This window comes from Dromaius novaehollandiae, chromosome 2 (genome assembly GCF_036370855.1).
Source record: "Dromaius novaehollandiae isolate bDroNov1 chromosome 2, bDroNov1.hap1, whole genome shotgun sequence".
NCBI lineage: Eukaryota > Metazoa > Chordata > Aves > Casuariiformes > Dromaiidae > Dromaius > Dromaius novaehollandiae.
In genome coordinates this window covers 161,047,635-161,071,582 of record NC_088099.1, presented here as the reverse complement: position 1 = coordinate 161,071,582, position 23,948 = coordinate 161,047,635, and the positions used below count along the sequence as shown (strand labels likewise).

At 38.4% G+C, this 23,948-nt stretch overlaps 1 protein-coding gene across 1 annotated transcript in view; it reads left to right on the top strand.

Moving 5' to 3' along the window:
- The first annotated feature begins 138 nt into the window (after window positions 1-138).
- Window positions 139-23,948, top strand: part of DNAAF11 (dynein axonemal assembly factor 11) — a 55,711-nt gene continuing 31,901 nt past the window's right edge. The window contains exons 1-6 of the mRNA XM_064507887.1: window positions 139-288; window positions 1,930-2,011; window positions 3,486-3,543; window positions 4,651-4,863; window positions 5,690-5,859; window positions 20,194-20,361. Of these exons, the coding sequence (XP_064363957.1) occupies window positions 1,972-2,011; window positions 3,486-3,543; window positions 4,651-4,863; window positions 5,690-5,859; window positions 20,194-20,361 (649 nt within the window). The 5' untranslated portion in view covers window positions 139-288; window positions 1,930-1,971. The remainder of the gene's footprint in view (window positions 289-1,929; window positions 2,012-3,485; window positions 3,544-4,650; window positions 4,864-5,689; window positions 5,860-20,193; window positions 20,362-23,948) is intronic.

Here is a 23,948-nt window from a genome sequence, read left to right as displayed (position 1 = left end):
GCAACAGAGTTCACTGTTCTAATCTTAATCTTCAGTTTGCTCTTCAAAATGAATGCTTCTGAAGCGAGGCTACTTAACAGGAAGCATGACCTCATTCTGCCTCTGGGCTTCTGATTGCACAGTCTGTTTTCAAAGGGAAACAAGGGACTTCATAGACCTGCCTTTGCGAACAGCCAGTGCTATTCTGTTCCAGGAAGCTGCAGAAAGAGCACCCTACAGTTACGTCCCAGAGTTGTTGATGAGAAACTTTTTTGCACACGTTTGTTAATAGTGAAATGGATTTTCCAGGTTTGGAAGATTTTACACATATTTATGCTTTAATACATTGGTCAACTAAGGAGGAGCTAAGCTTTGGATTGATTTACATTCTGCTGTTCAGGAAGTTTTGCATTTTTGTGAACATTATTATTGCTACCTGCAGGGAGGGAAGACTAGAATACTCTTCAGAAAATGTATACCGATATGTATGAACAAATAAAAATATTTCATGTAGACACTTATGTTTGGAAGGTACAAGAGAATAAAACTGGTTGCCTGGGCTTCAACTATTTTAAGTTAGCACTGTGTTTTGGTACATACTACTGTAAATATTTACAATGTAAACATGCACATAGGATTGTTGGCTACAAGTTGAGGGCATCTTTGGCTTAAAGATTAATTTGATATCAGAGAGAAAGGTGATTAAAATAGACGGTTTTGCACAGTGACTTTTTCTTTATATTATGACACTGAATCTTTCGGGCTTTCCGGTGTTCTGAAATTTCAGAACAAGGAGTATTTTGACTTAAGGTTTGACTTGAATTCTTAACATAAAATATTGCTGCATTTGTCTTAGATTTACTTTCAGTGAGATTTCTTCAAAGTGTTGGCTTTTTGTTGTGCCTTAGTTTAAAGGTTCTGAATTGATGTTCATTTTGTGGGTTATGAATATAATCCTATTGCTTAACTGTACAGTGGTGATTGAGATACTTTGTTTTGGCTTACTTATATTGTTACTGTATCTTCTCACACTATTAATAGCCCAGAAATGTAACTGAATATTAAATAAAAGTAGAGAACTGTGCAGCATTGTCTACAACATGATGTTTACATGCTTCCTCCAGTGTTCATGTTGATCTAATTATGATTTTCAAGAATCCTGTTCACTAATGTACAAACCAAAAATTTTCATGATAGAGGATAGAGAAAAAAACCATTGGACTGCCTGTCAAGTATGTGACTGTTTATAGGAGCCTGACATTAGCATTACCTAAAACAGTTTGAAGGCAATTCTTTGTAAACTCATGACAGAGAAAAATGTTGCACTGCAAATTACAACTACTCATAAACTGTTCATCAAGAAACTCATCACCTCCCACTGGTATATTTACATATGTATGATATCTCTCACTTTCTATCATAAACAGATACTCTATTTTACTGTAAGTTTTACCTCAGTGGAGGGCAGCAGATAAACAAGAGTCCTGCAAAGACACATCTCACTTGCCAATTTGTGACAATTCAAATTAGCAATGGAAAAATTGTGGTTTGTTCTGTCACTTTGTTCAGTATTTGTCAATACTTTCTAATGAAAGCAGTTATTCATATGTGAGCTATTATTCTCAAAAGTTATTTTTTCAGTGCTTTCTATTACCATAACTGAGAAAATCAAGTGCAATATAATTGTTATGGGTTTCAGTAGCTGGGAAGGAGTTTCACCCTCAGATTATTAAACAATTGTAATTAATTTAATTGATGCTGAAGCTTTTGCTTTCCTTTTCAAACAAATTTGCCCTGGAATCAACATGGGTTTCACCTAAGGGAGAATATTCAGTATACTATAGTATAACTACAAATGTGATACATATTCATGATTATATCTTATATATCCTTATTTAGAAACAAAACAAAATAAAACAGACCTGTCTTTCTTTTTAAACTCTTTTACAGATAATCTGTAATCCCAGGGTGTATGAAACAATCCTTTTCAAGATGCATGGGATATCACATGTTGGGTCAACACCAGCAGCAAGTAAATTTATTTGTCTGGGCTTTTGATAAAATCTGTTGTACTGGAGACTTGGGATGACTGAAAAAATTTGGGATTTTGCCTTTTTTAGTTTATACCCAGATCTGCTAACCACCTGTTGAGGTCCTGCTGTATTTTCTTTTAGAGTTCAGATGAATTTCTTTTCGGAGTATAATATTTTTGCATCATTGAAAATCATAATTGTGTACATGATTTTGCCTAAAATAAGAAGAATTCTTTCAGGAGCTAATTGTATGTGTAACATAGGTCTATAACATGTCAGTCTATGAAGTACACACAGCACTGTGTCACTTTTTGTATTTGCTATGTGATATTTTTACTGATGTTGTTTGACTTCATTGCACCTTCACCAAGTCTCTTCCAGTTGTCTTCTCTCCAGACTGTTTTTGCTAGTGTTTCCCTTTGCAGCATAATTATCTCACAATAAAGTGAAATGTTTTTTCAAAGTGCAGGAAAAACAGTATGTATGGAAGTAGGTAATAGGAGTGATCTGCCAAAAATACCCCAGAAAGTTTTACTTCCCCTCTTTGGCAACTTTGCCTGATCTCTAAGCTCAGCCAGCCTGCCCATCCAGGCTATGGCTGACAACCCAGCTCCAAACGAGGGTAAACAAGGTTACTGAAGTGCAAATACTGGTCTTTTTATCTTTTCTTTGTCTCAGATTGTGAATGAATATTTAAAAAAAAAAAAAAACTTAGGCCTATCTCCTCTCATAGGTGAATTAATCAGGGCATTTACTAACAGTGTCATAAGCATAATAATCAAAAGCTACAGGAAAGGCAAGGTAATATAGAGAAAGATCATATCTTTTATCATTCCGTATAGTAACAGATATAAATGGACAGCTATTGCTCATAGTTCTTAAGACTGATTTTGGCAGATGCTGAACATCTGCAGCACTTGGCAGACTTGAATCTTTGTAATCCAGACAAATCCTATTTCCCTATTCTCGTGTCACAATATTATTATCAAATCTTTGCCACTGTCCCCTCGCCCTATGCCTGTTGTGCCATGTCTGCAAATATCACCCGAAGAATATATTGTAATGATAGTTCCGGCCCTTCCATTCCACCCTGTAACTGTTGCCAATGCATGTACTATTTCCAGCGTGAACCAGATTTCTGGGAAAATACCATTAAAATTACTGTAGCTATTACATGTGCATGTCCCTAATAATTTCTGCCAAGATAGTAAGCTCTGCAGAGTACAAGTATTTGATCATGGTTAGCTCTGATTCTGTGTTGTCCTTGTTGAGCTGATATTAAACAATTTACTGTAAACTCTGTCTTTCCTCTCTTCTTTCCTCTTTTTTTTTTCCTTTAATCTCTCCCTTCCCTTCCCTTTTAACTTTCTTTATACTTTTTATTTGCTCAAGGTATCTGTAAGTGAAGACCTGTCAACTGAGCTGTCAAGAGAAATGTAACAACTTCTTGTTATTTGGCCTTTGCCTCTGCAGGTTCAAGGGTTTTTGATGGAGAACACAGACACAGCCTCTCAAAACATATTTTTCCAAGGTACTGAATAAGATTAGACTTACCTAATCTTTTTTTTATTTTGTTGGAGATTTCATAAAGTCCCTTTTGGGCCCCATGGACTACCGTAGTGCTGATATTAATTTAATTACTACTTTAAATGGATGCTCAGAAGTACTGTGGTGGAGCTTTAGAAGCACTGGCTTTGCAATTATGAGGTTTTGTAGTATCTCTATTCCATCTTCTTTCCCCTCCACTGAAAGTGCGGTATCCCTCTCTGACATGCCATATGGGGTACTGAAACTTGCTGCTGAAACCCATTTCCACCACTGAGTCAGTGCAGTGTCTTCCTTTCTTCCATGGATGTCACTGTGTGGCCACTTGGAAATCAGAGTTGTTGCGGAGAAAGAACTCAACATAAGTGCCTATCATCTGAGCTAAATAAAATTCCCATTGCAGAAAAATCTACAGCATTTCGGATTCTTTCACCTCTGTCACTACTCACTTCTATTTTAAATACCACATAATTTATTTTTGTGTGCTATGTTTCATTTCAAAGTTAATTGCATTTCAGTGCTGGATGAAGTTATCACTGTGTGTAGACTTTATCCCACATAGTTATAGCTGCATAGTTTCTAGGAGCTGTGAGAATTAAAAGCCATGTGCCTTTAACTCTTCATTGTGTATGGCAAGGGTATAAACAGCAAATCAATCCTGCCTTGATTCAGAGGCACTCAGGCTTCCACCATGCACAGTAACTCAGAGGAGCACAGAACTGGAATAGTTGTGATGGCTCCATGGAGGTGGAGGTCTGGCAGTACTCCTGGGTCCAGGAGCACTGCCACAGCAACACTCCTTGTGCTTCTTGATTCAGGCTGGCTTCATGCATTCATGCAAAGCTCCACTTGGCATGAAGCCCTAGTGCAATCAGAAGCTCTGGGAAGTGTGAGGTACATGCTCTGTAGCTGACTGAGAACCTCCTTAGGTCTAGAAATAATAGCATTATCCACATATTTTTTTAAATCTATGTTATTACCAACCACCATAAATTGCGAGTTGATGGTGTATGTAATTTATTATTACTGAATTATGGTTATGCTCTATCTAGACATTTGCTAAATTAGAGGGTTTCATTTCTCTCTTACTCAGTTATGCTTGTGCCCTTCTGGATGATGAGACTGGCGACGAGTGTTGTTCCATAAATCCTTTGACAGGCTCCCCTTTCACATGTCGCCGGAGCCCTCGGCTGCTTTCTAATGGTTATTACATTTTGACAGAAGACAGTTTTCTGTCTGATGAAGAAGGCAACATAACACTGACACCATCACAGACAAGTGTTACATACAAGGAAAATTTAGTTCGGTAAGTGAACTATACACAGATTTTACTTAATGTTGGCAATTGGGTCCACATCTCTGGACTCATCTGGAGATTCCTGTGTGGTTGCCTACATTTTGTTTGGCATAAGATCATTTCTTACTCTTTCCTTTATTTAAGTATATCAGTGTTTCTTAACAGGAACATCTCAGTTGATTTAGTTTAAATAGCGCAGTGATTAAAATCACTTGGTTTTCAGTCATGTCTAATATTACTGTTAAGAACACAGTTGCTGCTGGAGTTGGAGTTGTGTGTAATAAATAGAAATAAGAGCTAGAGCTCATTTTCCCAATAAGGTATTATGATGATAAGGAGTAAGAAAAAGGTGTAAAAAACAGGTTTGAACCTGGAATCCTTAGTCAGGAAAAATGTCAATCACAGAAGAAGCATCAGTTTAGGAAGGTATATAAAATGTAGTCCAAAAAAGTGGAAATACAGTGGATTCAGATCACTCAAAATGGGATAGGGTAGGGTGAAACTTTCATGGATAGCGTGAGGCCACTCAAAGTAATATCAGAGCCTAATAACAGTAGTATCATTTGGTATCACAATACCACTATCACAGTGGTACCACTATCACTACATCACTATCATGCTACTATAGTACCGTTCTGCTAATATATCCCCTGCCATTGTGCAGTAGTCATAGTTAGTGCCATATCCAGGGTCAAAGAGTAAGCTCATGACAGAGCAAGGAATACTACCTAGGATTCTGGTTTTTTCATTTCATTTCTGCACACGTTAGAGGTCTGTTTCCTGCTCAGTAAGACTGAATAACTCTGTCCCCTGAGAATTTTTCTTTTCTTTCTAGCGTATTCAGGCGGAGGAAGAAAATCCGTCGCTCTCTTGCCAGCTTCTTCAATCTCAGTGCCTCTAATTCGTGGCTCAGCAGCACTGTCCTCAGCGATATGGATTCTTCCCATGGAGATGATGCTTGGACTGATAGATGCGGTAAACTAGAAGTCAGTCAGAGTGATATTGGTAAGTTCTGGCCAAGTACAAAAGAATTTAGCTAAAACATTATATTCTGTATTTAGTGGGAAGTGGGTATCTGTCTCTGTAATTTCTGTATGGGTTGTCTGCCCAAATGTGCAGGTAAGGGGTAGGTGAAGGAGAGAATTTTATTTGGTGAATCAAGCTAGTGGTATTCATGCTTAAAGGGGATTTTTAAACTAAATTTGAATACAAAGTCACCACCAGTGAATTTATCTCAGTGTGATTAATAACTAGCACTTGCTATTTTTACTTGGCCATTTTTATAACTTCATTGTGTTACATTTTATCCAGTTTTGTCATTATTTCGCAGGTTTTCTCCTGTGGAACCTGCCTATTCCCTACCCCTAACAATTTGGAAACCTCCCTGTGATTAAGTATTTTTTTTTTCTTAGCACAAATTGTCAAAGCCCTTCTTTTGTGTGAGCTAAGTTACATACGCACTTTTTGTAGGTGATTCAGACTGTTCTCCTGAATGTAATGGTCATGTATCACAAAGGCAAGCTCCAGCAGCTAATGCAGCCTTTCTCACCAAAGACAAGGAATTAATTCAGCCTGGGAAACCATTCTGTGCTTCACCAGCTTGCCCCCAGTTTATGATAGATGACAATGAAGAGACTTTGAGCAGTGCAGGTACGGAAAGTTCTTATCCTGATATGCTTTATTTTTAGAGTGAACTGATAATACTTATGTTAAAAATGTTGAAATGGCCTTTTGCAGAGCAGAATGCATTTTAAGAAATATAAATTTTAAATAACTGCTTTAAAATAATAAAATCTTAAAACAGATATTTATTTGTTTACTCCGCCCCACTCACATTTTTTCCTCTCCCATTTTCAGTGATAAAATGGAAAAAGAAAAAGGCAAACTGAGGAGTAAAATGGAGGAAAGGCCATGGGGATAAAACCTAAAAACTGCAATTATTCAGAAAGGCTTATTTTGTGAGAGCATTGGAGGGTATGGTCTTTCTATGATCATAGTGGAAAAGGACTCCTGAGAGACACTGAGAGTATGAAAATTAGGTTTCTGCTTTGAATAACTGTAGGTAAATTTCTCTAAAATAGAGGGAAACTGAGGAGACTGGCCTCACAGGCTGAAGGTAATGTTTTGCAAACACTTCCTGTCATGTGTTTACTTTCACGAAAACTCATGAGAATTATTTTCTTCGTTTGCTTCCTTTTGTTTTAGAATCCAGTACACTGCGAAATATCCTCTCTCAAATGGCTGTGCTGATCATGTGTTTAATCATTTCATTATGTGCAAGGTAATTTTTATTTCTTTTTTATTGCTATTTATATTAATATTTACTCCATTTCACCTGGTGAAAAAAGCATAAATTAAGGGTCACATTTGCAAAGCTAGGTATGTCTTGTTGTGAAAATATATTTGCATTTGGTAGTCAATGCAAACAAATATCATAGGTGTGCACAAAAGTAAGACATATGGATGCAGATATGATGCCTACTTTCAAGTGTGTTTGGACAGGGTTTTTGAAAGCCTCAAAAGAATCAGACTGAGTTCATGCCTTTCCAAGTCACCAATATGTGTGTTTCATCTCTGGTCTGGGAATGCTGAGATCTTTACTTCTAGGAGTTTATCCTCAATAGCTTAAAGTTTCAAATTCCAGTTCACCTAGGATAGTTCAGATGGTTCATCTTGCAATAAACTTCTCTTCCCATTCAGTCTTCACCTGTATTAACCCAATATGCATCCATTGCATTTTCTAAACTTTATGGGTATTGTTTTGTTCTCAGATATTTTCTGGGAGGATTGTCTGTGACTTTGTTGCTGATAATTTTGGTTTGTAAGTACGGACTTTCTTTATACTCAACACAACATTTTACCAAGTCACATTTGAGGATCAAACTCTGTCCTTAGATATATATCTACAGCTCTTACTGATGCTGATAAGAACAATATGGGGGCATATGAGGACAGAATGCATTCTTCAATCAATTACAGAATTTTGCATTTAAACTTGACAGGTCTTTTGTCCCAAGATACTGCTGTGTCATCTTTCATCAGTCTTGTCACATCTTTCAAAACTAAGTCTGGGTAAGTAGCACCAATGTCATGCAATGGCTAGAGGAATTTTATATTAAAAAGAGGAGGGAGAGATTCTTTCTGCTGTTTTCATGTCATAAGATAAAAGGCATGATCGGAAGTTACTGATGGACGATTTGGCTTTTCCTGTTACTTATTTGTATTCATATATATTTCCTGTTTATGTTGAAAAGCTGCCTTTTTATAATTTGCAATAGTAGATATCTGTTAGCAGAAAAGAAAGATAAGCCTAATGTGCCATAACATAGATGGGCAAAGGTAGACCAAGGATAATATCTTATTATGAATCAAGAGGTATGCATTTAAGCCTTGCACTGAAGTCTGCTCTCAGGCCACCAAGCTGTGCCTTTTTTTTTGGACTGGAAAAATCAGAAGCAGCAAGATATGCTAGCCACATCACCAAGGACATCACCAAGCCACGTTCAAGGACTACAGAACTGTTATGACTTGGCCCAACTAACACAATGCACTATTAGTGTTAGGACACATCTTTGGCCTTGGCTTATACTGTAGTCTGATAAATGTCACAGAAAATAGTATTAAATCAGTCTGAGCTGGACAAAGGTGATGATGTTGCTGCTCTAACTGCTTTATTCCAAAGCTTTGCTTAGAGCGGTAGCTTCTAAAGCCTTCTAGAGAAAAATACTCACATAGCAATAAAGTCTGAAGTATATCTCTAAAGCAGCTCATTTATAGGCCTCCATGATGCAAGCATGTGTGTGTGTGCTGAATTTATGAATTGTCATTCCTTTGACTTTCTACTCAGCAGAAAACTCTTCTGAGTTTGTAAACATTTAAAATATTGCAGAGACTAAATGCATTTGGGCTTATCTGATTTTTGATGTGGTGAAAGAGAAGCTCAAAAGGACACTGCTAAGATTTCTGAAACTGGGACAGGGTTCAAGAGTCTGATGTATCCTGAGGGCAACAGGTCACATCTGGCAGACCTCTTAAAATTTGAATTCAGTATGTTGGAAGTTAGAAATGACAAGGCAAAAGCTGGAAAGCTGTATTACAATGAGTGTCAGATTTTCAGTATTCAAGAGTCTTAGCATGACACCTTACATCCTCAAGGGTAGTATGTTTCACTTTGTCACTATGTCATTAATCCTGGTAAAATCAATGGCACCAAGTTTGGATGGTGTTGCTAGCATGCTGCAACCCAGGCTCCAAAGTAAGGCTTTCTGACCTTCTCAATAGCTTAGCCCTCAGTCATAAATGAAGCTGTTGTTCACCAAAGGAAAACAAATACACTGTGAGAGCAATTCAGTCCCTGGTGTACAGAGACCTTTTCTTTTGTCCTCGTCACAGGTGAGAAGTTACCTGCTCAAACAAGTAGTCATATAGCATAAATACATTTGGCAAACAAGAACCTACAGACACACTGATTATAACAAAGTGTGGTTTAAATCAGCACATACAAAAATGTATGCTATGTTTTTTTTTTTCCAGGAAATAATTGGAAAGAAAGAATAATTGGTAAGTATATGTTTAAGCTGAGAAAGCTGAAGGATTCCATACATTGCAGGGTGAGCTCTGTTATGAAATAGAGTTCAAGCATGCCAGAATGGTTCCTTGGAACTTTTCATTAAAAGAGTTTAGCTGTGGGACCTTTGCCAGGTCCCTTTGTGTTATCCACTGTGAATTATTCCACTTTGCTGTCTAAAACTCCTCTTTGATTTCATTTGGATGAAATATTTTCTATTGTTTGATGACAGTTGCTAATGAGTGTAAGCTGTTAAACAACCACTGCACTTTAGCCCAGAGAAAGCATGTTTTCAGTAATGTTTTTCAGTAACAGGCAAAGCAAGTCCTACTCTTTCAAAGTTTCAACAGAAAAGTAGGGCCAAGTGCTGAGCTATTCTAATTTGGTACCACTCCACTGAATGAGTGAAGCAGCATCAACATGTACCAGTCCAGAGTATCTGGAAAACATTTATAGATTCTTCTCTTTGCTATTTTTTTTCAGTCAAGACTCACCCTCAGTCTCTGATCTCTGCTTATCAATCATTTCTAAGCCTTGGAGCAGCTCAGGACCTTAAAACAAGACCACTGATTTCTTTGTACTGGAATTGGCCGTCCCAGTCCTGGCTCCCGTATTTCTTTTATCTTTTTACTTTGAAAAGATAAGAAGGAAAAGAAGGAAAAAAAATGGAGTCGTGCCCAGGTTTGTGTCCCTCATAGTATGGATAAAACAGCCTTGTTCATCAGTTCCCTGGATGAGTGCAGTTCAACTTCTGAGACGTAAAGGCAGCTGCACAGCTGCAGATGCAACTTGGAAACCCTTTGAGTTAGCCCATAAAAAGAGGATGTTCATCCTGAGAACAAAGGATTTTAGAACTGTATGCAGGCATTTGATCACTTTCCAGACTTACTAAAGCCTGTGATGAAAAATACATCCTATTCATCCAGTGTGGCAAACAGTGTGGCACTAGATGTGGCACTTCTTAAAGTCAGTGGGACTGTTTATATAAGGACAGCAGCACCAGAGCTTTAAAGCTGAGTTGGACTTGGAAAGCCTGTATCAGTATTAACCAAAGCAGGTCCTACAGAATGGAATGCAGAACTCAGGACTGGTGGCCTAGCAGGAGCAAACTAAAATACCAGCTGGCACAGGATACTGTGAGGCAGGACAGAGATTGTGAACAATTAGACCCCAAGCATTTCAAAACAAGCTTGTCTCTTGCCTTTTGCAGGCAACTTAAAAGCAGTTGTTACCTCTGTACATTGCAATACCAGTTCACCAACAGTTTTCATTTTTCCTTATCCTCAAATTTATTTTCCTCAGCTGTTCAACAACAAACTACTGGATACCTACTTATGGCCACTGTTATACATGTTCCTGTGGAAAAAAAAAAATAAAACAGAATTGTCAGTATTCTTTCTTCAAAATACAAATCATTTTAGCTTTATTTGGATTCCTGTCAAAGTATGGGTGAAGCCATTCTTCTCGGTGACTGCACGCAGTCATGCAAAACAATTGCTGTAGCCCTAGTCCATTGTGTCAGTGAGGTCCTATGTAGGCATGGGGTCCTACAAGCACTTTGATAATAAATTGATGTTAAAAATGTTTAGCAGCCCCTATTAATTCATCTTTTGATAAGCAGCTGATGTTTTCAAACACTTTATGTATTAATTTCTTGTAACAACATGCTGTCAGTGGTAATGGATTTGGATAGTGTTAGAGCACCTGTGGTAACATACTTCAGAAGCTTTACCATATTACATCTGTCATTGCCTTTTGCCCTTTATGCCAAACCTTTTGTAAAGAGAAAAAAGGAAGAAAGAAACAGAAGAAAAAGTTAATGGTGCCAAATTAGTGCCAGGCCAGATTATTAGAGACCAGGAAGGCACTCTTCAGAAAACCAGGAAATAGGAGGTAGAAAAGCAATGATGAACCAGAACTACCTGGATTCAGGTATAAAAAAAGAGACCTGCAGCTATTAACTCTACTTTAGAAACACTGAGCCCTATTTTTTATCTTGGATCTTTACTACCATGGAGACAAAATTAAACAAAAATCCTGTGGGTAATCAAAAACTGTTATCTTGTGACTTCAAGATCTCATCATCTGCTTCTTAAAACATCTCCTTATATGCCAGTTTAGCTAGGACAGCATGGATTTCATCTTTCCATGCACCAAAATGATGATAATGTGTGAGTATGCTATTGCCTACCAAAACATTTCATAACTAATGCTGCTTCTAGCCTACTTGACCCCTATTGTGCTAAAAGCAATGTTAATACAGTCCCAGCTGGTAAATCAGATGTGTCTGTGGAAGGGCCAGGTCTGCAGATAGGATACAGTCAGACCAGCAGGCATAATGACAGGGACTTCAAACCTCTGCAGCAAATGCACACAAACTAAAGGTTTTCATGGGAGAAAGAATCTAGAAAAATAACTCTACTGTCTGTCCATGTCTAACTCAGGCTCAAGCAGGTTGTGTATGTGTTTCTAGGACCAGAAGTCCAAAGAAGTGAGATGGCGAGGAAAAGGGTACTTGCAATTAATTTAAAAAGCACATTTCTCTTTCAGAGGGTAAATATAAGCTGGTTATATTTTGAAGATAAGCATCAAGAACTCAAGCAGGGGAATTTCACCCAAGTCACCAATTTTGAATAGTAGCTTACTTTTTCCCAGTGCATTAAATTGATTTCATATGAATGCAGGCCTTCTGGTGTAACAACCCCATATTTTATAGTTTGACTAAATAGTGACAAATGTCTTTCATCATAAAACTTATGCATTATGTAACTATAATACTAGTTATAATATTCATCCTCATATTTTCTTGTAGTTGCTACACCTGAGTAATTTTGTCAGTATTAAATATTTCTGCTGCTTTATTTACTCACTATAGAATCCACTGAAAATAAATATCATTGTGTCATATTTATAAATACTTTGTGTTACCTACTTTATTACCAGTTATAATAGGTCTTTTGCTAAATGCATTTTTTTAAACTAAAGGAGTATAAAGATCTTTATTCTTAAAATAATTTCCTGGAAGAATAATCTGGAAATTGAAATCCCATAATGAGAGAAAAGCCTAAGACTACAATTATGCTGCAGTTATAGAAGTTTTTATGATGTAAAGCAGGAAAAAAACTCCGTTCACAGTAAACTAATTAGTGCAGGTACAGTATCAAGTAAAGAAAATGCTGATTCAGCTTGCCAAAAATTTAATCTAAAATGAAGTGTTGTAATCTGTCTTTGAAAAAATATAAATTGGAAATTAGAATTGTTCTAATCAGGAGAGGGGAGAAGTTCAGCAACAGCTTTGCAGTTGGAGTTCAATGGGTAAAAATACCCGGTTGGCTTTAAGATTTGTTAAGATCTGCCCTTAATTGATATTATTAATATATAATTAAGTTTTATTTATGAAGAAATCAGATTGGTTGGCTTTGACAACTCCCTTTCATACATTCCAGTGGACATAAAAGCAGACCTTGTATTGTTCCTCTGAAAAGGAGCACAATAATGTGTTATATTCAGTCCTGTTGGATGAAAAATCAAAGCCAGAATCTGTCTGATGAAAAATCAAAGGCAACATTTTCAAACCTAAGTATTTAAATCCAGACTTTCAGAGGTAATCAGTATATGCAACTTCTGTTAACTGGAGAATCAAACCTGGGATAATTTTAAACAGTCACTCTAGCAAAATAAAACCATTTGTCGATTGCTGATTAACTGACACATCGAGAAACAGAGAGAATTTTGTATTTTGGTCCTCAATGATTAAACTCTGACTCAATTTTAATATAGCGCCTGAGTTTAAAAAAGAATTAAAGAAGTATTTCAAGATAAAGATTTATAATCCCCTATACATTTTCTCATACCTTTCATTACCATTATTTTTTATCATTACACCTTGTCTTACACTCTCCCATTTCTTGCCAAGTTCAGCTGAATTTCAAGGCCATTCCTGAGTATACATCATGTAGTACTTAATAGTGTGGATGTTCATGTTAAATGAACAGGAGCAAGCAAAATGTCTGATAATATTTATGGCACCCCGTAGCCTATAACGTTTTTAGTGTGTGAGCAAGTCTGTTTTGTATTTATCCTGAAAGCATTACACATAGAAAATCAAACCATACAGACTAAGATTTACATTTTGAGCTAAATGGTATGGTATAAACAGTATTGGTACAGAAAATAGGTACAGCCACTCAGCCCACTTCTGTGGAATCTGCTCGTTGGTGTATTTTTTGTGAATTATCTAGAGTGTTTTGTAAATATGTTTCTATATTTTTGTACTGTTTGTCATGCTGCTTTTTTCTTATTATTCTTGGCATTTAGGTAGCCAGAAAGATGTTGTTCTTACTGTATTTTAGGGTGTTGTTAATAATGAAGGCAATTATTAGGAATTGCATATATTCCAATAAATTTGTTATTTGTCAGCTTATGTCCTGACCTGTAGGTTATGTGCTCCTTGGGACAGGAGTTGTTGGTACATTGATATGAATAGGAAAGCCTCATTTTGTTAAAGTTCTGAATTCTACCACCATAGAATATAGTAATAATAATATTTTAATTGAAAATTAATAGAAAGACATAGGTCCAGATTCTGAGTGGGTGTGAATCAGCTGGGTTTCACCAGCTAAGAATCTGACCTGCAGCATTTTAGCAACTAAGATTTGTCTGTGATTATCAAATACTATGGAGTGTGATCTTACCTGAGAATACCCTGATGGAGTGAGCACATATCCAAAATACTTCAGATGCACTGTAATAATAATGCTATAAAGCTTACTTTGTCATGAAATGGACTGATATTTTATATTGCACTGTTTTATGAATTTAACAAATAAACTTTCAATTTATTAAAGTGGTAAAGTGAATTTATTTTGGGAAAGCATGCCAGATGGAACCTTTTTTCTTTTCCCTCAACTCCATTCTCCTATTTGTCACGTGGCTTGTTACATTTTCTCTGTCACGTACATTGCCTTATGTTAAGAATGAGGACTCTTATTATTTGAAGCTCCTAATACATAAAAATATGTAAATATATATATGTAATATATAAAAATAGCTATATGAAAATAATGAACACAGTAAGATCAATGTATGTAAATATCACATTCAGAATTTCATTTGAAAATAAATGAATTCAGAAGTCTTTTGAGAAGTTGTACAATATGGAACTGCAAATTACATAAAATTTTCTTTATTTATATTACACTAATGTCCTGAATGGCTGAACACTTTGTTGTATTAAGCACATAGTAAGAGATAATGCTCATGCTGAAGAGCATGCAGTCTTAATAAGGACAGGAAACCAGTGTTATTATCCTATTTTAGCATGTAGTGCTGCCCCATGTATGTCAGGTGACACAGTACTCAAAATGCCAGTGCTGTGTCCATTTATGCAGTCCTGTTGGGTTATATGACAACAAACTTGTCCCCACACACAAAGGAGCACAGCAGCCATGGGGGACCCCCAAAACCCAGCCAGAGACACGAGCCCTGGCCCCCCAGGGCTGTCCCAGGAGAGCATCTGCCCATGGGCCGGACACTCACCGGCAGGTCACGGCAGCGGCTCCCCATCGCCTTGCAGACCAAGGGGGTACTGCTGAGGGGCACGGGACTCATCACGAGATGCCGGGGAACAGCATTTGGGGACTGCACGAGACTTATTCTGGGATGCTCAGGGGAAGGACCAAAGGTGGAGAAAGGGAGGAATCAAGGTGGTTTGGGAAAAACAAGCATGGGAGAACAGAGGGCTAAGGGGGCTCGTGTGTAACCAGGCTGCTGGGCAGCTGCTTGCCTGGCCATGCCCTGCGCCTCATCAGCACGGTCTGTCCAGTCTTCTCACTAACCTCCATTTCTAGCTGCTCTCCTGGGTGAGGGACTCTGTTCTGTGCGCACGGGTGTGTGTGGAGGTCGGAGCACCAGCAACTGGAGCGGGACCCTGGGTCACGGGGCCTGTGTGCCTGGCTGCCAGCCCCCAGGGTGAGAAGGGTACGCATGGCAGCGTGCCATCGCTGGCGAGTGACAAGCCGGACCAGCCGGCGAGCAGGGGAGGTGGCCTGGGAGCCAGGTCTGTGCGTGCGTTTCTGAGAGGGATTCTGTAATTTAATGCAGTGTGGATTTTATTTTACTTTCTTCAGTGCTATCATATAGAAACCATGCTAAAGGCTGGAAAAAACGTTATACATAATACGTTTTACATAATAAAATAATTTTGGTATTTCTATGTAATACAGTGTAGACACAGCATTTGAAATATGGGGGACAGCAAGAATGAGATTTTTTTCTCCTACTTTCTGAAATTGATTACCCTGAATACAAACTATTCTCTCAAATAAAAAAATTAATAGCATGGTAAAACACACAGCTGTAACAGTCATCACTGCAAAGGGCCTGCAATTTAATATGAAGTAAATGAATAGCAAGAGGAAGCATTAACAGTGTAGCTGTGTTTTTTTGTTTTTTTATTTTTATTTTTTAATTTCTGTGGCTCTTGGGCCACAAGGTGGTGCCATCTAACCAACTGTGTAAACATCTTTGTCCTTCATGTGGATTTGTCACTTATGTGGTCAGACAGACTAGGATAAATTAGGAATTTAAGCTGTGAGTGTATAAACTACTGCCTACTCCTTTATGTCTCATTATCGCCACAAAACTTAGCAGCTTTACATCAATGACACCTCCTTTCTCTTACCCTTGAAATGGCAATAAAATTACAAAGTTGCAGAGTGGCCAAAGGGAGTTTCATGTGTTGCATTAGAGGTAAATGATTTACTAAATTAATTCAAACATTTCAAAAAAAAATCCTATAGCCTTATTTAAACTTATAAATATATATGAATTTACTCCAGTAGAAGATGAGCTTGAGTTTTGACCTTTAGACTAAGGAAGATCTGTGTTTAGCTAACTTAAGTCTGAAAAAACCTTTATCATTGTGTGATCAAACGCTATTTTTGAATACTTTTATCAGCATTAAACTGGAGTGGTGACCACCAGACAAGGGTTAGAAGAAAAATCTGGAAAGCTCATTAGTGACGGCTTTAAGCGATGGCTTAAGTCCCAAACACTGCCAAATGTCCTATCTCCCATCCAGCTTCTTTCAGGTTTAGGGTGTCACAACTTCGCGAGTTGGAAACCTGTTTAATGAAGTGTGGGCAGCCAACAATACCTCATTATATTAACCGTAAGAGCTACTCGGGAGGTGAAGCCCTGCCGGGAGGCTCTTCCAGACGGAAGGTGGAGGACGGCAGCGTTTGCCCTGCTAGGCGATGGCCTTGAGTCACGGCAAGAGACCGGTTATACAAACTGTGTCGTTGCACAACCTAAAAGCACACACTTTCGGCCTAAAATATGACCGGCATGGTAGGTGACAAGTAAGTGGGACGAGCACAAGAAAAGCACACAAAAGACGGTAGAAGATATCGGCCTGAGGAGGGGACATTTCACGAGTGATTGAGCCAAACGAAGGGATCAGAAGCAGGCAACGTGGCAGAAGCCCCACTCCTGCATTACAAAATAAGCCAGTTTTCCCCTTGTGGAGCGGGGAAGAAGACCTGCCGACGAGATTTTTGTTTGAAAGACAGAAAACCCGCGGCTGCGGGGGCGGCGATGCCCCCCTCCCCCATCCGCCACAAGGAGGCCGCGCCGGCCGCCCTGCGCCCCCCCCCCCCCCCGTTGCCATGGCAGCGCGGCGCGTCCCGTAATGGCGGCGGCGAGGCGCTGAGGCGGCCATGGTGCGCAGTGAGTGTCGCGGGGAGCCGCCGCCCTCCCTCCTTCCCGATCGGGAAAGCGGCTCCTGAGGGGTCCCCTTGCCTGGCGGTCTTCCGCATAGTCCTTTTTGGCCACCAGCCCTTGCTGGCTAAGGCAGAGGTCTGGGGAGCAGCTCCCCCCCCCCACCCGCCCCGGGCGGAGCTGGCAGACGCCTCCTCCGAGAGCGGCTTCGTCTTCTCAGCCGCGCGGCGTAAATCCGAGTCTTAAAACCGGGTCTGAGAATTTCACTTTTCTGACGCGCGGATTCTCCCGCTGTTTCTGAACCCTCCCTGCAGCCGACCACCTGCTGCTTTCGGTTTCCTTAAAGCTTTCCTTTGTACCTGCTCCTTTTTGAGTAAAAGATGCCATTTCTGGACCCCCGCTGTAGGATCTTCACGGTTTGTTGTTACCTCCTGTCCATCGGTGCCACCCCTGACTTCTCCCGTGTCCATGGGCACAGGGGATTAGCTGTGATCTCTCAGGCCTCTGTCCCTTCTTCTGTTACTGCACACAACAGTATCAGATACCCTGTTAATAAACTTCTCGTAATCCACCTTAGTGGAGACTTTGGGGGATGGCTGGTGAGTCAATAGGTAGTTTTTCACACATTGCACCTCAATATCTCCTTTGGAAACAGAAGGTACCAGCCCAATGAATTAAAGATGAATACTCATTAATTTTATTCTAGTTGTGATAATATTCCTTGTTGCTACGCCTGAATTGGCCTGAACTCCTGTCCAGAAAGGGTAACGTTATTATAGCATCAGTGAAAAAATTACATATTTTGTCAGTGGCTTGGAAATTCTTTTTTCGCTTTTATTTCAAAATTATTGTTTTGTCTTGCAGAGGTCCTGCAGTATGTTTCCCTCATTCCTCTTAATCCGTAGTAGACAGTATGTAAAGTGTCAAATATCCATTCAGTTCCCTAGGGCAGGTCTCCAAAACACATCTCTGAAGTTCCACTGTACCTTGTGTAGTGAAGGACTGTCTCTGCTTTGCAAGCCATCCTGGAAATGAAAGTGGACACTTTTGCGTAATCATTGCAATAATCATGGCAGGCTTCTTTTCACCAGCAAAAGGAAATCTGACTCTGTCCAGAATAGTCTGTGTGACTTACTTTTCTATGAAGAGTATACAGCATAATATTGTCTCACATGTATATGTGTGTGTGTGCAGACTATGGAATATTGATGTTTTCTTGCTCAAACATACCTGTTTGCACTGGAAATACCAATCTGCTGCTAAACACATTAGTAAGCAGGTCATTCATTCTGTAATTTACAACAGATTTGCAAAGTACGTTGTTAGAAATGCTGATGTTTTTCATATTTTCTGTGAAGACTAAAATATTTAGTCATGATTATTGCCATTTTTCTATTTTCTCTATTAATTTATTCAAATTAAATCAATAGGCTATTAAAGGGAGGATGGTTGTTTAGATGCATCAAACCTTCCCTCCGTTCTCCCCCCACCATCGACACTTACCTTTCCCAGTATGTTGGCTTTATATGCAGGCGGATTCCCGTCTTAAATCATTATCAGTATAGTGTCATTTGCCCAAAGTGCAATGAAAGCTCATTTTTCTGAGGGATCTCTGTGATACAAATGGTAAGCTGAAAATAAATAATAGAAGGGATATCATTCTTTCCCCAGAGATAAGGCAGCTCTCAGCAACATTCAACATACCACTCTATGGTTAAGGGAGATTCTCTAGTCCTATATGCAAGTCATGATCACTATTAAAAAAAATTCTGTAAGTCATGTGTCAGCTGGAAATCTGACAAACAGAACTAAGCGACTTTTAAGCAAGGGGGAGCTAGCCCTGGTCATCTGTGCGTAATATGGTGTAAATTAACCCCTTTCCCAAAGGCTGCAGATAGAGGAGCTACGTTGATACATGAATTTTGGCTGTATTGGTTCAATAGAATTGCCGTTCCAGGACCGATAATAAAAATAGACAATTTGACAAAACCTCCATGAGATAAATAAGCCAGGAAAGAACATTTTTATTTAATTGCCTGGCAGGGATAATTTGTTCTCATATATCTCTATATTTATATATGCTTTTTACTTTATTTTTCTTCAGAGTGTTTTTGAAAGGCTTACCAATCTTCTTTAGGTACTAACAATCATGAAAATACCTATGGTAATTTGATAAAATCCTAGTTTTTCAATCAATACTACACTGTAGTACACTGCTTATCAAGGAGAGAAAAAATGCTAGTGCTTTTTTGGTGCAGTGGGCTGGAAACAAAGTAATAGCATGTAGTACAAGACTAAGTCCTGTTTCTCACAGATTTTTTTTTACCTTCGTTATAGAGAGGCTTTTTATTGTTTGAAAGATTTCTCAGCATTAAATACTACTATAGGAAAATTCTGAACCAAGGTCTCTGGTGACTTTTGGCCACTGAAACTCTGCTTGCTGCTAATGAGCTCGTAGTACCTAAGAAATACCTAGGATTAAATTTCATCCTAACACAGACAGTTATAAGCATGAATCAGTTGTGGCTTTGTCTCAGACGAGAAAAAAGTAAAAAGCATCTGCCCATTTTCAACATTCATCCTGCTTATTTCTGTGCATGCTGTGGTGACGGAAGAATATGCTGACATACTGTAGCTACTTTACTTTTTTTTGCTGCTACCTGTGATGTGAACATCTGGCACCACAAAATAAAAGGCCATAAAGCACTCCACTGCTCGTCCACATTAATCAGTCTGCAACCTGAAGTATACTGAAAATAATGAATGCTGGATTATACTCTTGGAAGACTCGGCAGTTTTCGTATAGATTTTTGAATGTTACAGGTGACCTCAGGGTGTTTTATAAATGAGGTATTCTGTGGCAGAATGGGCTAACGTGACTCGGCACTTGCTGTCTCATGTAACAGATTTTATTTTTATTGGTGTTTGTACTGAATACCTATTTATTATATTGGGACAAAGGATTTAAATGATTTTATAAGATGTTCTTAAGTCAGATGATGGAAAATGACTAAAAGGGGATTTTTTCCAACAACATCTAATATTTCTTTCAGTCACCGAAGATCTTGTTAGAAGACGTGCGGAACATAACAACTGTGAGATTTTTTCACTGGAAGAAATCTCTTTACATCAGCAGGAAATAGAAAAACTAGAATATCTTGACAAATGGTGTCGAGATTTAAAAATTCTCTATCTTCAAAATAATCTAATTCCAAAAATTGGTAAGTGTTTTCTGGATATGTATCTTTTTAAATGGAATTACCTGCAGAATTCTGAAATCAGGAAAAAAAGTCTGTTAGGTTATACTTAAAGGGCATGTAGAGAGAAAAACTGCAGAAAATTTCTTTGTGGGTCTGTTCGTACAAGATTTTGAGCATCCTCGTTCCCTGTTACTTTAATAGATTGCCAAGAAGCTCAGAAATTTCCAAGAGAAATTTTAAGTGAAAAAGATTCTACTGAGATACAAGTCGCTAAAATATGAGTCTGGAACACCTTTTACAAATGTATTAAGATTAATTTAAATTTCTTGCCTTTGTGGCAAACAGAGAGATAAGCAGTTTAATACATACAATGAACTGTAGTATCAGAGGACTAGCTCTCCACATGCTTATTTTTCAGTTCAGTTTTTGTACATATGGATTGGTTTTGTTAACACTAGAATAATTTTCGTTCAGACAAAACAGTTACTTTTGTGCATAAAGATGACTTTTTACAGAAGTGTTGGTCGTCCTCCTGTACCACTGGAGAAGACATAACTTCGCATGGCCAGTGTTTTGTGGTGTCATGGTATAGGCTCAAGTGTTCGTGAGGTGCTTCAAAGAAAGGTACAAAATAAGGCCTTGGGCTGGAAAAGCTCAGTCTCTGTAGGTAGTGTGCAGATGAAGGAGGGAAATTCAGAAGTGCTCAGGAGCGATATTAGCATATTCTTGTACAGTTCCTTAAGAGGAAGAAAAAGGTAAAATTTTAGGGTGACACTCAGGTCTCGTAGTCAAAGACTTTAAGGTCCTCTTGGTTCTGCCCTACCCTAGTGAGGCCTGTCAGGAAATTTGTAGGGAGTAGCTGTACTGATAACACCTGCATTTCTTAGAGTGGAGGAATCTTTTCCTGGATAGAACAAGATTTTTGAAACTGCTTTATACTGCTCTATCCCATCCAGAGGAGAATAAAATAAATTGTCTTTCTCTCTCTTGCTATGTCTTTAAGGCACAGGACTTCACCTCATTCTTTGATAACCTTCATATTTCCTTCCTTTGGATTAGTATGATATATCACACTAGCTTTCAGACTAATGCTTTTTGGGCACAAGATTTTTTCAGCATTCTTATTTTCAAGAGATTCAGTCTTAAGTTAATATAATCTAACTGTAGGAATTGGAAAAGCACGTAACTTCCAGCTTCCATATGTTCCTGTATAATGCAACCACTTTCCAAGATAACACTTCCGTAACATGTGAGAAGAAAGAAATAGCACTACATGAGTGCTGACCAAAAGGTTTGCTGCTGGGTGTTGGCTGGCAAAGTATTGAAATTGGGAAGTAATTCTTCCTAGTGGATACCAACCTTTCTGTGTGGTGCATACAGCAAACATCCGTTCCAGGAATACTTCAAAATATTATAGCTGTATGGTTTATGTCAGATCTGCCTGGACATCTCTCTCCTGTCTCTTAAAGGAGACCTTTATGCAGCCCTAAAGATCAGACTTGCCTACGGATCGCATAACAAGTTCTAAGGCATCCACGTGCACAGAAAGTATAGCTGCCCAGCTGCTACGACTGCATGGATGAGGCCTTGTTTTCTTTTTTATAAACAGGAAGAAAAGAAAAAAAAAAAGTGCAAGATACCATTGGCTCCAACAATTGCCTCTTTCATATCTTCATGTGTACATACACTGCCATCACAGAAATACCCTAAGAAAAATAACAGCCAACCTAAGCTAAATAAGTCCTTGCTGAGAAATTCATGTCATCACGCATTTGTGAATTATGAAAAAATATCATTGCAAGGTCTTAGTAAAATAGGTGGTAGGATTCATATCATCTAACTTTAGACATGCATGTCTAAGGCAGTTACTGTAGCCTCCCGTTATAATCAGGAGAAGAAAAGGCATATTTTTGAGCATGATTTGGTTCACTGGTTTTAGACATCCAATTTAAGATAAGACAGATTGCACCTTGAGGAGCCTATTTCTCTTTATTGATTATAGAAGAGCCTAGACAACTAACTCAGCTGTAGACATGATCTGCATTGGTTAGATGAATCTCCCTGTTTGAATTTCTTTGCTTGTCTCAGCAGGGACAGTATGTGTAATGGTTAATCAGTGCAGCTTGTAAATTAGAATATGAGGTAAACTTTGTGATTTTATTAGATGGGGTTTCCAGTCGGAAGATCTTTAGGGATCTTCGCCTGTCATGAGTTATACTGTGTATCTCGTGTCCAATTAGTATCTCAGATGTGTCATGTATCTCAAATGGCATTTGCATTTTTCACTCACTTTTGGGACTGGTGTGGTGAAGTTAGTTGCTACCGAATTCCTTCTGTACCTCCTTTGTATATTCGAAAAGAAGTAAATGTTAGCTATTGCGACAGAACACGCAGAAATTTGCTGACCTCCTCATTTCAATTGCTCATGGTGAAAATGATACTTTTCAGATCCCAAATTAGGGTGTTTGGGGGGTTGGCTTTGTTTTATCCATCTTGAAGCCATATAAATCTTTATTCGAAAAATGTTCAAAAAGGGAGAAGGATATACAGAATGCTCCTGTCCTTGACTGGCAGCCGTCTGCTGTCTTATATTTGGCAGAAACAGCAGCCCAGTGGGTGTACTGGGTTAAGTGAGTCCTTGCTGGTACTCTGGTTTTATCACCACGACACTAAAGATAAATTTGGATCACTATATTTAAAAAGAGAAACATTTTTTTTTCTTTTTTTCCACTTAGCTCATTTATTTCTGTCAAATCATCTTAATCTGTCAGGGATGATTCTTGGATACATCATCTACTAAATTTTCTCCTGGTCTTAAATTAAACAATGTAACACCTTTCCTCGTGCCCCATGTACTATTCCATTTTAATCGCCTTTCTGTCTGGCACATTTTTTCTATGATTAAACCATAGTTTCTAATTCTCTTCTGAGAACAAACATCAAACAGTATCCCTCTCTCCTACCATGGTTTCCGTTCAGCATATAGCGTCATAAAGCTTTAGGACTACAATGTGGGAGGAAGTGCTGCAGCGAAGAACAGCGTGACTTAGATGAACACAACATTGTGCAAATGTCACAGCAACATCAGGCCCGAGGAATCAAATGGATAGACCAGTAATATTCATTTCCCAAAATGCTAGTGCATGCCTCAGGGTGGTTTTTCAGGTTTACGTCAGAAAAGCAGCTTGGTTTGAAGTTACTATTGTGTTCACAGTTGCTTTTAACAGAATTGTATTTTCTCGTGTCATTGGCTTGCTTCAGTGACACTAGTGAAAACACGAAAGAAGCCCATAATTGTGGGCCAACCCACTCCTGCTTACTCAATGAATTGTGTATATAAGATGATCCTAGCTGAAAATGACATTACCTCATTTTTTATATCCTCATAACTTTCCTAATATCAGAGATTTAAATAAATCCTAAACGTATCAAGAAAACTGAATTGCTGCAAAAATACCAGCAAAAAAGGCAGCTTCCTTAGCCAGATTCTTATTGTAATACATTCATAATGTTTTATAGACAACGGGTAAATTGTAGGCTCAATGAGTCTATATTGTGTAAAGGCTTTATTTAAAACAACTTTAATTCTGCCAAATCTGATACAATTT